The following is a 16,209-nucleotide window of genomic DNA, read 5'->3' as shown; positions in this document are numbered from 1 at the left end:
CAATGATATACCCCCTTGTGGGTGGAGGGGAGTGGTTTTACTGACTGTAACTCTTCTGTTCAGTGAAAGTCTTGGTAAATAGCCTTCTGTTGAATTTTAAAGTTTTTTTTTCTTGGACTTTTCACCCTTTTGTATATTTATTTGTACATGAGTAAAATATTAATATTTCTGTACACTAGTTTTTTCCCCAAAGGCTGAGTCAGGAGGATATGAGGAATTGAGGGGAAGAAATTAAAAAAAAAATTTTTTTTAATGTTTATTATTTATTTTTGAGAGAGAATACGAGCAGGGGAGGGGCAGAGAATGAGGGAGACACAGAATCCCAAGCAGGCTCCAGGCTCTGAGCTGTCAGCACAGAAGTGATGTGGGGCTCGAACTCATGAACCATGAGATCATGACCTGAGCCAAAGTTGGACACTTAACTAATTGAGCCACCCGAGTGCCCCAAGGAAAGAATATTTTTGAATTTGGTTCTAAATTTGATAATCTTTTCTCATCACTACCCTGATGAGATTTTTGGGAGAGGTAGGAGGCCTTCCTGCTTAGTTTTTTAATCAACCTGCTCCTACACCAATATATAATACTCGTTTTAACCATCGCCAGCATCTTTGAGCTGTGCCTTCAAGATATCAAATCCAGTCACTCTACCCTTACCACTGGTACCTACCCGATTCTAAACTATTTCCATCTCTTGTCTGGACTGTAGTAATAGTCTTCTCCTTAGTCCCTTGCTTCTATTCTTTTTCTCCCTCAGTCAATTCTTCACACAAGCCAAAGAGATCTTTAAGAAATGTGAATCACATTATGTCATTTTGCCTGTGGAAAACCATTCTGGTTTATAGTGTCAGTTGATCTACCTTCTAATTGATGTTAGTTTCTATACTAATTTCAACTTGAAGGTAGTAACTGTGTTTCTTATCTTTTTCCAGGAGGAACAACACAGCATGCTGGGCTCTGGATTTAAAGCTGAGCGTTTACGAGTCAATTTGAGATTAGTCATAAACCGTCTTAAACTATTGGAAAAAAAAAAAAGTGAGTAATGCATGATTTCCTTGTATTTTATTTCCCAGAATACATCACCAGGTTCTAGCACCCTAATAATTTGGCTCTGTTAGGCTACTACTGTGAAGTCTTAGGGATCCCATATCTTTGAAGCTTTAGATATATTACTGCTGCCCTTTGTGACAAGTTAGACTAAATCACTTTGTTGTAGGGAATGGATAACACGACTCCTGAGGTGGAAATTTTTGGCTACACAAACAATAGTCTCACCTAGATAGTGGAGGAAGTTCTAGAGACTAGATGAGTTGGGACTAGATTTGCTAACAGTGAGCTAGGATGTAGAAGAAACACGCACTTCTCTCTGTCGGAGTGGAAGTCTCCTGCAGGGCAGGCGGCTCAGTGTACTGCTACTATGTGACTGGATGCGATTTGTGACTTAGCGGAATTGGCCCAGAAAGCAAGGAAAGAGATTGCTGACTATCTGGCTGCTGGGAAAGATGAACGAGCTCGGATCCGTGTGGAGCACATCATCCGAGAAGACTACCTTGTGGAGGCCATGGAGATCCTGGAGCTCTATTGTGACCTGCTGTTGGCTCGGTTTGGCCTCATCCAGTCTATGAAGTAAGATATTTTGTATTTTTTTTAAAAAATCTACATTTAGGTATGGTTTATAGAAAAAGCTGTACATATTTTATGCATGCAGTTTGATGAGTTTGGACATATGTATACACCCGTATACCAGCACCACAATCAAGGTAATAAAATTTGTTTCCTCTAGAAGTCCTTGTGTCCCTCCTCTCCTCTCCCTTTATTGGTAAGAATACATGACATCAGATCTCTACCCTCTTAACATTTTTTAATTTATTTATTTTTAAGTTAGTATTTTGGTTTTTAATTTTTTTAATTTAATTTATTTATTTTGAGAGAGAGAGAGCAGGGGAGGGGCAGAGAGAAGGAGGGAGAGAATCCAAGTAGACTCTGCATTATCCGGACAGAGCCTGATACGGGGGCTCAGACTCACGAACTGTGAGGTCAAGAGTCGGACGCTTAACTGGCTGAGCCACCCAGGCACCCCTGTTTTTTAATTTTTTAATGTTGGTTTATTTTTGAGAGAGAGCTCGTGCGCATAAGATGGAGAGGGGCAATGAGAGGGAGACATAGAATCCGAAGCAGGCTCCAGGCTCCAAGCTGTCAGCACAGAGCCCAGAGGGGATTTGAACCCACAAACTGTGATATCATGACCTGAGCTGAAGTCGGACGCTTAACTGACTGAGGCACCCAGGTGCCCCATACCCTATTCACATTTTTAAGTGCACAGTACAGTATTGTTAACTATAGGCACAGTGTTGTTCCAGAGGCATCTAGAACTTAATTCATTTTGTGTAAGTGTAATGAAATAATGCATTTTGAAGACCTAAATCAAATCACCTCTTTGAGAAAGGGAATCTGTGAAAGCATTAATAGTGATTTCTTACTACATGTGGGCAACCAGCACTAGGGGACTACTTCACATACCCAAGGACCTTTTTCCTAATGGTTTTACTGGAAGGCCTGATCTTGATATAGACAATTGTTGAAAAGAAAGGAAGGAATCTGAAATCAAAAGGCCTAAGTTTGAGTCTTGGCTCAACCATTTCCGGATTTTGTGACCTTGGGCTTGTCAGTTAGTTTGAGTTTCCCCACAAGTAAAATAGGAAGCCTAGAGTATTTTATGAGAATCCAGTGAGATTTGTGAAAGAGCTTTCCAGGGCTATCAACTATATGATACAAATGCTAAGGTTTGTTGGTTTGTTTTAAAGAATGTTAAATTTTATTAATTTTTCTTCCTTAATTAGGGAACTAGATTCTGGTCTGGCTGAATCTGTGTCTACACTGATATGGGCTGCTCCTCGACTCCAGTCAGAAGTGGCTGAGTTGAAAATAGTGAGTACAACCAGTTTCATTGATGTCTGTAGTTTGTTAAATTGTTAGGTTGGTTAACATAAATCATTTCTGCTTATTTGACAAGATATTTTGTACACTTATGTTGCCTTTGAAACAGGCTTTGTAAATTTGTAAATTTGTCTCTACCTCCTTTTCAGCCCTTATATAATGCAACAGAACAGTCTTTTGCAAACATGAATAATTTTTTTAAAGAGAAAAGTGTTGTGTACCTTCAGTTTTGTCTTATTTTTATTGTAATGTTATTTAAGTATATTCAAATAGGAAAGTTCTTACACAACTGTAAACCAGTTAACATTAATTTAAGGTCACATATTTTGCTTCATTCATTAATTCCACAAATATTTATCAAGTTGATGTTATGAGCTAAGTGGGCACTGAGGGTGCAGCAGTGGGCAAAATATGACAGTAACCCTACTCTTGTAGCTTAGAATCTAGCAGAAGAGATAGACATTAACTAAAAACTTTCACCTCACAACACAGATATAGTACTGACTGCTAGTATTCAAATTCATTTGAGTTGTTACCTGTTTTCTACATCTTTGCCTTTTTGTTTTATTCTGTAGATTGTCTCAGTCTTACCTCCTGACCCATCTTTTTTCTTTTTTCTTTTTTTTTTAAGTTTATTTTTGAGAGAGAGTGTGTGTGGGTGGCAGGGGCAGAGAGAGAATCCCAAGCAGGCTTGCAGTAATAGCCTGAGCCACGAACCACAAGATCATGACCTGAGCCGAAATCAAGAGTCGGACAGTTAACCGACTGTGCCACCCAGATGCCCCTTGAGATTTCCTTGTCTTCTGTGGGTTTTCATTTATTTATTTAAAATTTTAACTGTTTATTTTTGAGAGAGGGAGTGGGGGAGGGGCAGAGAGGGAGACACAGAATCTGAAGAAAGCTCCAGACTCTGAGCTGTCAGCACAGAATCCTGTTTTCTACCTCAAGGGTGTAAGCTGGCTGCCAGAATTTCTGAGAACCATGGGAGGAGGAAGCCAAAGATCTCATTCTTGTCTTATAGAAGACTTAAAATTTTTGTTGTAAGTATCTTTGCTCTCTGCTGTGCGTGGAGTTCAGAGTCCTATTAGTTTAACCTCCCCAGAGAGTAAGCCTCCTGTATTCTATTCCTGTAGGGATGGTAGTCCTAGAGTTTTGTTGGTAGAGGAATGGGAGAGTAGAGGCAACAGGTTCTTCTTTTTGTCTTTTCTTTTTTCTTTTTCTGTTTTCTTTTTAAGTAAGCTCTACGTCTGTCATGGGGCTTGAACTCACGACCCTGAGATCAAGAGTCACATGCTGTACCAGCTGAGGCAGCCAGGCAGTTGCTTCTTATATAGACTTTTAACTTTTTTAGTCTCTGTCTCTCTTTTTTCTTTTTCTTTTCTTTTTTCTTTTTAAGTAATCTCTGTACCCAACGTGGGGCTTGAACTCATGATCAAGAGTTGCATGTTCCTCCAACTGAGCCACCCAGGAACCCCAACCCGGGGTTAAAACCTCGTTTTAACCTCTTCTATACTTTTCCTTTATATCAAGATTTATTCAAGATGAAACAGATTTATATGTTTGTTTGTTTTTTAATGAACTCATTAAAAACTAGAAGAAAACTAGGCAGATTTAAAAAGATAATCTCATAGTGGAAAAGGCCACAAAAGCCATGAACAAAGTGATTACGTTAATATAATAAAAAATTTCTGCATAGTATAAAGCAACCAAGAGCGTTATCAAAACACAAAGGACTAAATTACATCATAAATACCGGGTCTATATATTGAACAATGAGTGCCTCCTCACTGAGCTCTCAGGTGTTGGGACCACTCTGGTTCGATGCCAGTCATTTCCTGCCTGGACTATTACAGTAACTTCTTGAATCTTCTTTCTATACCTACTTTGGTTTCCTTTAGTCTCTTCACCATTATGTCAGAACAGCTTAGGGTTCTATTCAAAACACAGGTCTGATCCTGTCACTACCTCTTGCTTTAAAGCCCTTTAGTAGCTGTTGTTCTTGTGATAGAAACAAAATTCCTAATATGACCTATATGATTCTACATTTTCTGGCCCCCACATGCCTTTCTTACTTCATTTCCTATGGCACTCCTCCCTTGGGCTCAACACTTAACTTTATTTCAGCTTGAGGATTGGCCCTGTTTTTCCACCAGAGGGCTTTGCACATGCTGTTACTTTGCCTTGGTGGCATTTATTACAGCTGCATTTGTATCTTTATTTGTGTGATTGAGTAATGACTGTTTTCCTCAGAGATTATAAGCCTCTATAAGAACAGTGTCTGTTTTTGTTCATTGTGTTTATAGCATATATCATAATGTCTGTAATAGAATTTGGCACATAGTTACAGCTCAGTGGATGGCTGGATAAACAAGTACGAATATGTACCCCTTAAGGCTTTATAGACCCTGGTTGTTTTGAATTCTTGTAGTAGAAAGAAGCATGTTTACTATTGTTAGGAGGAAGCTTGAAGTAGTTTTTAGGAATGGTTTCCACTTTTATTTACTGTTTTGCCTTTTTTTTTTTCTTTTTTTTTTCTCTCTGTAGGTTGCTGATCAGCTCTGTGCCAAGTATAGCAAGGAATATGGCAAGTTATGTAGGACCAACCAGATTGGAACTGTGAATGACAGGGTAATGAACATACTTGTTAAACATGATGCAGTAGACAGGGATGTGGGCATGTTATGCTATTGCCTGTGTTGATTCTCGTGGGTCCTGCTATATGGCTGAGTTAATCTAGGGTTGCATATTTCATAGGGTGAGAGGCTTTCTGGCTGGCAGTGTCGTCAGCTCCTTACTCCGTCCCTAAACTTCTGATTGTGAGGCCCTCCCACCCCCATCCTTTGTGCCTCTTGTGATTTGTGGATATAGAAGCGAGGAGAGAAGTGGATGAATTCAAATGTGGACGGCGGTGGTATCAGTCTTAGCAACACCTGGGTTGTGTGTAACCAGAGAACATGAAAGAGGCATGGTTTTGCAATATGTCTCGTGACTGAAAAAAGAAATCATGTAACTAGTCTGAACTCCTTTTTTTCTCAATTTACATATAAAATAAGAGGAACAAAGTTTAAAAGTGAGACAAGTTAGGTTTAAGGCTAGTTGGCATAGATGTTAATCCTGGGTGTTTTACTTATAGCTAATGCACAAACTGAGTGTGGAAGCCCCACCCAAGATCCTGGTGGAGAGATATCTGATTGAAATTGCCAAGAACTATAATGTGCCCTATGAGCCCGACTCTGTGGTCATGGTGAGTTTAGAGTCTTTCAGAGTACAAAGGGAAATGAGTCTTTGGATATCATTTTCTTTAAAAATAACCATATTCTTTTCATTAAAGTTTGTGTGTGGGAGTTTAAGCCTTTCTCTGCTTGGGTAACAATAAATATGCCTGCAAAGAGTATTTTAAGGATCAGATGAGATGAATGATGAAAGCACTTTGAAAAGGTACAGACCTTGATACAAATACAAAATGGCATTGTTGGTTTTCAATGAATTTCACTGAATTGAAGCAAGAAAGGATCCTGAAAGATTTATTGGGTGCCTGCCCTGTGCCAGACAGTACACAGAAATACAGAGATAAAAACAAGGTCACTGTCCTAAAGAGGCTTATAGTGTAAGGACGGCAGATGTACAAATAATAATCACTCAGTTAAGGTTGGTGGGGTGTAGTGTGTGGTTTAGTATGCTGTTTAGACAACCTCCCCCCCATCCCAAATACACTTCAGGATAAAAGCATTTATCCTCCCAGCTCTTGAGAATATTGGTGACTGGTGCTCATACACAGCTGAGTGCTCCTCCAGCAGTGGCTCTCAGAAGAAAGCTGCTTCATCCAAAGTCTTTCCTTAGGGGCAGCCTGTAGTTAGTAACTGGGATTTTAGACTCTGCCCCATTTGAGGGCACCTGCTGCAGACCCATCCCAGCTCCAGAGCTCCCTAAGGAATTGACTGAGCAGTTGCTATGACTACATGGCAGCCCAGCTTTTCCCTTTGCCCAGCCCTGCTTCCTTCACTCCCCACAAGTCTTTATCCCAAGAGACTACCCCAGTAAACTTCCTCCATGCTGACCTGCATCTCTGAGTCTACTTCTGGGGGACCTGGCCTGCAGTGTGGGTTAATGATACAGGTTTCTCTCTTCTTCTCAGGCAGAAGCTCCTCCTGGTGTAGAGACCGATCTTATTGATGTTGGATTCACAGATGATGTGAAGAAAGGGGGCCCTGGAAGAGGAGGAGGGGGTGGTTTTGCAGCACCAGTTGGTGGACCTGACGGAACAGTGCCAGTGCCTATGCCTGTGCCTATGCCCATGCCCTCTCCAAGTACTCCTTTTTCCTACCCACTTCCAAAGGGACCAGTAAGTATACATATAAGCGTGGATATAAACTCTAGAAAATGTCACAGAAGAAGAGACACATTGGCTGTATGAATACACACAAAAGTTGTAGGTTGTCAAGATTGAGCAGTAAGAACATTTGGTATTAGTGATCATATTGTGGAAAAAAATACCGGGATTTGGAAAAAGTCTTTTGGTTTGTCTATAGTTAATGATGTGGGAAAATACAGAGAGATGGTGTTAAAGAAACTTTTTCCTATAGGTTTACTGGTAAATACCTTTGGGACCTTTTGCAGCCATACTAGTTTTTTCCAAAAATGAATACTGCTTATTACCAGGTGGAAAAACCTCTTTTGTAGACATTTTGTAGACAAGGTCATTACTAGTAATAGAGTTTGATTATAATCTTTCCTTGTGAACATGGAAGCGGTTAATTTAGTAATTTGAAAACTAGCCTTTGGCTATAGATCTTTGAAGATCTAGAATTCTTCTAGGCATTTTTTCTCTTTTTTGGCTCTTGAATATATGTATATATTCAATATATATCTTGAATATATACTGAATATATGTGTATCTCCCTTACCATACAACAAACCTCAGAAAACTCAAATTGGGGCCGTGTCTCTGATGTTACCTTTCTCCTCTTGCAGTCGGATTTCAATGGATTGCCAATGGGGACTTACCAGGCTTTTCCCAATATTCATCCACCTCAGATACCAGCAACTCCCCCATCGTATGAATCTGTAAGTGGTTGAGCCTCTTTTGTAAGCAGCAGGAGAGTGACTCCCATGAAGAGAGAGCAAAATAATGGCCACAGGGAAGGCAAAGTTTTGATCAATTCCTGGTACCATCATTGCTCTTGCTTTGGATTCTTGTGTTGCTTTAACATTACCCTGGAAGTTGGGTGGTGGCGGCCGCAGCAACATCATCATTGGTGGCAATGCTTTGTCTGCAATTAAGCCAGGAATCAGGAAGGAGCTGAAGGTCTCTTAGAAAGTTCACGTAGGGCACTTGCCTAGTTTTTTTGGAGTAGGGCAGAGAATTGTTTTGAGTTGGTATAGTCCTGCTGTTGGAATATCATAATTAAAATACCAGTTTTAGGAATTCAACACTGTGTAAAGGAATAGTGGCCAGATTTTTGTCTTAAATAGAAGTGTCATTAGTAAATTTCAGCCGATATTACTAATTTTACATTTTAGTTTTGTAGGTAAAACTTATTATAAATATAATCATTCCTTGAATTGTTGGTGGTTGCACAGCTTTGATTCCAAATTAGAGGGCTCCTTTTCTGCCAGCTTTGTTTCCTCAGCTAGTATGTGCCTTTTGAGACCTATTTCCTTCCATCTGATGAATTACAGAGAAAACAAATTGATATGGCGTTTGCTGGGAGATCCTCCTGTTCCTGAACTTGTTTAGTGTTCTTTCCTTTGGTTTTCCCCTTGGGCTTGGGTTTTTCTTAAGTTTGGTCTTGCATGCATTGAAGCATTGCCCACGGCTGTTTCTAGGAATGAGGTAGAAGATCTTCAGTATTTGAGGACTTGGTTCTTGGAGAGATGAATTCAGTGGGTTAGTGCTTTCTCTCTGCACAGAAGGTGAAGGTATCAAAGAGAGGTGTTATGGTGTGGTAAGAATTTCCTTTTTCTCTGCTTGGTGGTTTAGAGTTTAATGTGGTATCTGTCTAGCTGGAAGATCAGAAAAGAGTACAGGGGGTGGAGGGGCAGTTTGTTTGGAGTGGTTCTGTTGCTTCTGCTTAGCTTTTGGAAAACACAGGGGCTTATACCAGTCTCAGTACTTTCTCTCTAGTAATGCCTTTGCTTTCTCCCTTGGTAACAGTATTTGTGTTTCAGGTTGATGACGTTAATGCTGATAAGAATGTCTCTTCTGCACAGATTGTTGGTGAGTGTGAGTCAGAAACCCTCAGTGCTGAACCTTTTTGCTGTTTTCTCATTACTGCTTCCACCTCAGAGAAACTTTTCATGTCCATGGCATTTTACCCACATGCCCTGTCCTTTCCCTGAGTGTAGTATGACAAAAATAGAACTCAGGATTTCCCTTGTCCGTAAAGAAAATACCTTTCTGGCCCCAGAGAATCTTCAAGTTCCTTGTTTCTGTTGGTGGTATTATTCTTGCAACCTCAAGTTCTTGATGTTCTTGCTGCTTCAACTTTCATTGTATTAGAAGTATCAAAATTATTTGTATTTATATAAATACATGTTTATATTAACAAACTTGGGCATTAATGAGGGGGCAGTAGATAAAACCATAGTGAATAGCTCAGTGACTTTTCACAGAGCAAGCATGCTGTGTGGCCATCCACTCAGAAAAAACACTACTAGCACTTCAGAAACCCAGGGTGGGGGGATGCTTTTAAAATTTGGGGATGGTTGTTTTGTTGAGGTATAATTAACATAGAAAAAAATACACAGAAGTATATATTTTGATGAGTTTTGATTTTACGTAACAGTGACTTCAGCCAAGGTGTAGAAAGTTTCCATCACCCCAGAAAGTTCTCTTATGTTCCTTCCCAGTCCATTCTACCCTGGAGGCAAATACTGTTCTTATTTTCTAAAACTATAGTTTAGGTTCACCTTTTCTAGAACTTAGATACAAATGGAAAGGGGGATGATTTTAACTTGTAAAATACAGAATGGAAGAGTGGAAATTCTGATTCTGTTACATCAAACAATGTAGACATTAATATTCCTTATAAAATTTTTCTTCCCCTAATCCTTAAAGAGTGGCTCATTCCAACAGAATTTTAGTGCCACCCCTTGGACTTTGTTGTTACGGGAGCAGACCTTTGTGAAAGGGCACAGTCTAAGAGAATGCATTGTGTACCTGGTTTCATGTACCACACCTGGAATTTCTCTTAATCTTTCTTCTTACCATAGGAAAGTAAAACAGGATTCAATTGTATTAAAGGGAATGTTGATCTTTAATATTTTTCTTCTGTGTTTTGATAGTTACATTGTTTTTGCCAAAGGGGATTGTGGGCTTTGAGGATCTGAGCCCCTTCTCTGGTGTTTGTAACACTGGGCTCCTTACCCTTATTTAATTAGGTCCTGGGCCCAAGCCGGAAGCCCCCGCAAAGCCCCCTTCCAGACCTGTGGACACCTGCGACAACTTTGTACTACCAGAGTTGCCGTCTGTGCCAGACACGCTACCGACTGCATCTGCTGGTGCCAACACCTCAGCATCTGAGGACATTGACTTTGATGATCTTTCCCGGAGATTTGAAGAGTTAAAAAAGAAAACCTAGATCTCTTAAGCCAGGCAACCTCCAGGCTCTGGGATTTGAGAAGGCACTATTTCTCCTTGTAACAAAGAATCTCCGTGCAATTCTTTTTCATCTCTTACCATCACTGAGCACACTTTTCCTTTGGGCTCTCTTCCTGCTCTAAATTCTGCTGCTTTCCAGTTCTCTGTTGCTCTTAAGAGACTAACAATTAGAGTCAACGAGGCCAGAGCAGCCTTGGCAACCTTGCTTGTTCGTCTCCTTTGAGTGTGATCCCAGGTTCGCCCATCACCTGTCCTGTCCCTCCGCAGGGAAAAGGTGAAAGCATTGTAAGGAGAGCTGCCAAAGATGGCTGGACACGGAGGACATTACTTCATGAAGTCTCTCTCAGTCCTGTGCTGAAGTTCTAGATTTAGAAACAAACCCCTCTGTACAGAGGGATTTGTGGTGAGCAAGAATCAAGACAAAAAGGTGTGATATGAATGGGAAGAGAGACTGATGCTGGAAGCCTCTTTAATAGTTCTTGGAAGCTGGGTCCTCTCATTGGCATATACACTACTTCTTGCTGCAGGGCATTGTTCTACCTGGATCCAGTTGCAAAGTTTATTTGGAAAGTTGAAGGCTTCTCTTAGTTCTGCTGGATTCTCAGGGAGCCCTCCGTGGCCTTTTGCTTTGAGTGCTGTGTTCTCCTTTTACCAGAGGGCAACACTGCATAAATTCCTGTTTTTCCCCATAGCATGTTCTGTTGGATTGCATTTACTGGCAAATGGCGGACAGGTCACATGTTGGGCAGAAGTCACCATTCAAGGCTAAGGTGGGCTTCCAGGTGCCTTAATAGAAGTACTCAAATCTCTTGGGTAGTGAGCTGGAATGCCTACAGGAGAAGAAGGGTTCTTGTTTTCATTTGAAAACTTTATGATTAAGAGAACCTTTAAAGACTAATTTCAGAAAATTTTTTGGTGCCCATAAAAAACGTGGCTGTAGTTCACTACTTTCCTAGATGGATGAGACTATTACTATTGTAACTTAATGTGCTCCTTTTCCCTGTAGATAAGGCTGTCCTTCCCCAGAGAGATGGTTTTGGGATCAGAAGGTAGGACTCTGGCTTATGTGTAGTGTAATGTATATACTTGTTTCAAGCAACTTTAGTGTTTTTGATTGGTTTGTATCTATCTCATAGCTCAGTAGCTGATAATAAAGTTAAAAATTCTGTGCCTTGCTGAATTTGGTTTGGTCAAACGATGAGGTGCACATTTGGATTTTAGTGGAGATTATTTTAAGCAGTGACCCATCCTGGGCACAAGCCAGACCTTAACTCTTTGGTTCCCTGGTTCATGGGGATGCCTGCAGCAGCGAGGAGCCCATTTCATTCTGTGTGTGTGTGTGTGTTTTAATGTTTATTTTTGCAAGAGAGTGAGCAGAGGAAGGGCAGAGAAGGAGACAGAATCCTAAGCAGGTTCCACACTATCAGCACAGAGCCCGATGTGGGGCTTGAACCCATGAATCATGAGATCATAATCTGAGCCGAAATCAAGAGTCAGACGCTTAACTGACTGAGCCTCGCAGGCGCCCCTCAACTTCTGTATTTAAGCCTAGATAGCATTTGTGAATTTGCTTGGTTACTCCTCTGGGACAGGGCTCTCCATTACCCAAACCTCATGCATTTATCTTTAAAATAAGCTGCTGTCAGGGCGCCTGGGTGGCTCAGTCAGTCAAGCGTCTGACTTCAGCTCAGGTTATGATCTCACCGTTAGTGGGTTCTAATCCCTGTTGGGCTCTGTGCTGACAGCTCAGAGCCTGGAGCCTGCTTCGGATTCTGTGTCTCCCTCTTCATTGCCCCTACCCCACTTGTGCTCTGTCTCTCTCAAAAATAAACATTAAAAAAAAGTAAGCTGCTGTGAGCCCACTTGTGATTCATTTGTATTTCCGACAGCCATACTGAAACATTGGTGATGAGTGTTTTTTTACTTGTTGTTTGGCAGCAGAGCTGGATTATTCTGTATCACTCTTACAGGGTTAACCCTTTCCTGACCGTGATCTATAAACAGAAGAACTTGCAGCCACGGGGGATTTTGATTCCTCAGTGATTTACAAAATTAACGGTGCATTATATATAAACATTGGTAATTTTCTAAACTGTGCCATGCAAAGATAAGTAATAATATGCTAAGTAGTAATAAGCCAGGGTGGGAATGAACATGATTAAGATAGTTCATTTTTTAAAACTCCACTGTTAATGCCCATTGCTATCATCATTTGCTCATGTGTTCTGGTGCCGCTGGATTCCTAGCAAACTCTCTGCAGCACCATCTGTGAATGCACCTTCTTTTAGAGTCTGTTCAAAGACAAAAGGAGAAGAGTGGGGGAAATTAACAATTGATCCTGATGTTGGAGAGAAAAAGTACCACAAGATACCAAAAAAAAGTATGAATAGTAATACTGGAAATTTCCTTTTATGATTTACTGTCAGGCATTGGAGTGTTTCTGCTAAATAGCGGAGGACCAGGTGTTTATAGGACAGTGGATATAGAACATAATATAGTCTTGGTAAACTGGGTTTCCTATAAAAATGGTTGGCAGAGACCAATAAAGGGAATATGCTAATACTGTGCATTATGTCCGCCTAAGAGCAGCAACAGTTGAGCTTTTCCAATGCTAGAAGAATCATGACATTTATATTTCAGTTACTGAGTCAGAGAGTTACCTACCTTAAGGGACTTTCTTTACCAAAGGCCATGAGGATGACAAACAAAAAGGTTAATGATCACAAGTACTATCAAGATGACACTGGTGAGGATCAGAAAAGAACCCAGGATTGGCTCTAAAACAACAACCTGGAAAGAGACAATAAAATTTTGAGTTTAAAGATTGTCAGTTTAATTTCTACTTTAAAAATGTAAGTTATATGCTTATGTTTGGGATATAGTCACATAAAATATTTGGTGGAAACTTGGAGAAGCAAAATTATTAAAAAGGAAAATACTTTTGAGTGGACAGAAGAGAAAGAATGATAGACTGGGTGGGTATAAAAATAATTGACTTCAGTGTTTAAGTGTTATCTTTAAAAGTGTAATTGCTGAGTTTTGCCTGTCTTTTCAGCATAAAGACATCTCTCAAATACAGGGTTACTAGAGTGGTTTCCATAACAGCATTTTAATTTACATGTTCATTTTAACAAATGATGCACTTTTTCCCTTGATATTTTGGCTCATTCACTGTTGCCACTAGGGTACCGTTAAAAAAACCAAACAGCCCAACAACTCAGAGGGTGAATGTTTATAATAAATACCACTGTGATGGAAATCTGTATGACCAAATATATCCTAGTAACAATACATCATCCACTTAAAAGTGCTTAATTATAGCTACTCTATCTAGGTCATCAAGTAACTTGAGACAATCTCAGATTGTGCTGTAAGACTTTGCCCAATAAGTACACTCCATTTTCCCTTCACATTGTATATGATTATGATTAAAGCAGAAAAAGAGTTAAGTCAAAAAGGAGGTGTTAGCAAAAGCTTATTGTTGTGATTGTTACTTCCTTAAGAGCTTTAGTAAATAAAGTGTTCCAAGAGTGATGGCTTCATTCACTAATTTGAATTGTCGTTTTTTTCTGTCCTAATCAAATCTATATATGCTAGGGCTACAAATCCTCATCTAGGTTTCCTTGTTCTATCTTTTTTAAGTAGGCTCCGCACCCACTGTGGGACTTAAACTCCTCACCCTGAGATCACGAGTCACATGCTCTACTGACTGAGCCAGCCAGGCGCCCCCCTACTTTATTTTTTATACTTTTTATACTGAATAGAAGAGACTTGTGTTGGTAGTTCTTAGGGGGAGAATACAAGCTGTCTGAAATGAGCATTTATTAACTATAAACAAATACTGCAGTTCTTTCTGGAATTATACCTGCCGAATTTTCTTAAAAGTATACTTCATTGTATACCTCAAAGGGCCATTGAGACAGAAACAGCAAATAATGTTAATCTGGGTAGGTTATGAGAGTATAAATTGAGGCCTAGTGTCCTGGCAATAAGTCTAAGAATACAAGAAATGAGGAAAGTGGGACTAGGTGCTTGAAAAGGGCACATTTCTGAAAGTAACAGCCACTCAGATTGTATTCATAGATAGCACCATAAAATGGAAAGGCAAAGGATCTACTCTCCCTTTTCCAGTGTGCAGTGGTGCAGAAAGGGCTGCTTTTTTTGTAAGCAATTCTCCCCTTAAGTGTAAAAAACCAAATAGAATCCTGCGGGAAAACTGTGATGGGGTTTTTTACCTCCTTGTGATGAGAGATTCCCATGTTGAGACCAACAGCAGTCACTGCTGAGCTGAAAAAAGTTTGGTAGTCCCAGATGCTCCATCCAAACAGCAGGTTAAACTGGAAAGGACAAAGACCAGTCAGGAGAAGGTAGACAGTAATGAAGCTGGTTTCAGTTCTTTCCCTCCTGAGGTGCTTGATAAGGAGGCCAACACAGAACAAGAGAATGGAAATGAAAGAAATGCTTTAGTGGCCATTCAAATCACTATGCCTAAAAGAAACCCTCCCCCACCAACACACACACACACACACATTTCCTTTTTAATTACGTAGTGTTTTCATCAATTAATTTGACCTTCACATCAACCTGTGAGCTAAATTTTAGATGAGACAAATTTCTGCATTTAAGTCTCACTACTAGTTAAGTATGGAACTATAAAAGATTTCTTCACTCTTTTCTCCAGAACTTATTGCTAACTTGAACTGATGGTTTCTCATACAGTGCTTTTTCAGGGAGGCAATGTGATTCCAAGGCCAGCACAGCTTTTAGGAAAAGGCAGTGGGAACGAGGGCTTACAGCAATGGCATAGCCTGTCAGCAGGATCAGGATGAACAGCAGGAAGCTGTCCCAGGCTTTGCTGGGTGCTCTGACGACCTGCAGCCTGGGGTTAGGATCCAGCAGGTTCCACCCAGGCTTTGCTGGGTGCTCTACTGACGACCTGCAGCCTGGGGTTAGGATCCAGCAGGTTCCACAGCTGAACAGTTGCCAGTAGAACCAGGAAGCCCATGAGGTGAACGACTGCTGAGTTTACTTTTATTGCCTCATGGAAGCTGATGAACCTGTACCCAGCAAGGCTGACAGTCACTCAGGTGAAGTGTATGCTATCCACTTCTCCAGCTGAAGTGTAGCATCTCTGCAAGTCCTACTGGGTCAAACACTTGTTGATGTCAGAACTCTTCTTTTCAGTGTCGCCTCTGGTACTTGTGGATGTGAGAGCACTGGCAAAAGGCCATGTATTTGGTTGGGAGATCCCCAGAAGCCCTGAAGTGCAACCCCTAGGAGATTACTCCAAATTCATCCTGCAAATCAAGGCCAGCCTCGTCCACTGCTCCGGTTTGAGTTAAATCTCTCCTCAAAAGGAGAGGAGTTAGCCTAAGGAGATGTGCCCTTATGCTACTCTGTTTTCTGTAGGATAATTAATAGGTTTAACAGTGCTGAAAGTAGAAAGATGATAGGTAAACTAGACGGAAGGGTGTTACATGAGAAATGCATTCACAATCTTGTATTGCAACTTGGAAAGACCCCATAGAGCAAGTTGGTGTCTGATCACAAACTGTCCCAGTGTCTAAGACCTAGGCAGTGCCATACAGCAAGATGGACCTCAACTGTCAACACGATTTAACTGCACAGACACACTCCCTGCATAAACAACCCTCTGTAAGTCTGACCTGGAACAT

At 40.6% G+C, this 16,209-nt stretch overlaps 2 protein-coding genes across 5 annotated transcripts in view; one reads left to right on the top strand and one right to left on the bottom strand.

Annotated features, from left to right (window-relative positions):
- IST1 (IST1 factor associated with ESCRT-III) overlaps positions 1–11,714 on the top strand; it is a 47,129-nt gene extending 35,415 nt beyond the window's left edge. For 3 of the 4 annotated variants that reach the window (XM_042969755.1, XM_007074928.3, XM_007074927.3), the window contains exons 2-10: positions 930–1,032; positions 1,443–1,623; positions 2,838–2,925; positions 5,479–5,562; positions 6,068–6,178; positions 7,070–7,276; positions 7,906–7,998; positions 9,103–9,151; positions 10,315–11,714. In XM_042969755.1, coding sequence (XP_042825689.1) covers positions 930–1,032; positions 1,443–1,623; positions 2,838–2,925; positions 5,479–5,562; positions 6,068–6,178; positions 7,070–7,276; positions 7,906–7,998; positions 9,103–9,151; positions 10,315–10,514 — 1,116 coding nt within the window. In that variant the 3' untranslated portion in view covers positions 10,515–11,714. The remainder of the gene's footprint in view (positions 1–929; positions 1,033–1,442; positions 1,624–2,837; positions 2,926–5,478; positions 5,563–6,067; positions 6,179–7,069; positions 7,277–7,905; positions 7,999–9,102; positions 9,152–10,314) is intronic. The other variant, XM_042969756.1, reaches the window with a different exon arrangement.
- A 1,036-nt stretch (positions 11,715–12,750) lies between these two features.
- PKD1L3 (polycystin 1 like 3, transient receptor potential channel interacting) overlaps positions 12,751–16,209 on the bottom strand; it is a 76,035-nt gene continuing 72,576 nt past the window's right edge. Inside the window, 7 exon segments of the mRNA XM_042968083.1 lie at positions 12,751–12,825; positions 12,955–13,051; positions 13,199–13,237; positions 13,239–13,324; positions 14,770–14,871; positions 15,329–15,375; positions 15,428–15,591. Of these exon segments, the coding sequence (XP_042824017.1) occupies positions 12,751–12,825; positions 12,955–13,051; positions 13,199–13,237; positions 13,239–13,324; positions 14,770–14,871; positions 15,329–15,375; positions 15,428–15,591 (610 nt within the window).

The sequence above is a fragment of the Panthera tigris genome, chromosome E2 (assembly GCF_018350195.1).
Source record: "Panthera tigris isolate Pti1 chromosome E2, P.tigris_Pti1_mat1.1, whole genome shotgun sequence".
NCBI classification, from domain to species: domain Eukaryota; kingdom Metazoa; phylum Chordata; class Mammalia; order Carnivora; family Felidae; genus Panthera; species Panthera tigris.
Note: the sequence above shows the minus strand (reverse complement) of the source record. Positions and strands in the feature narration are given on the sequence as shown.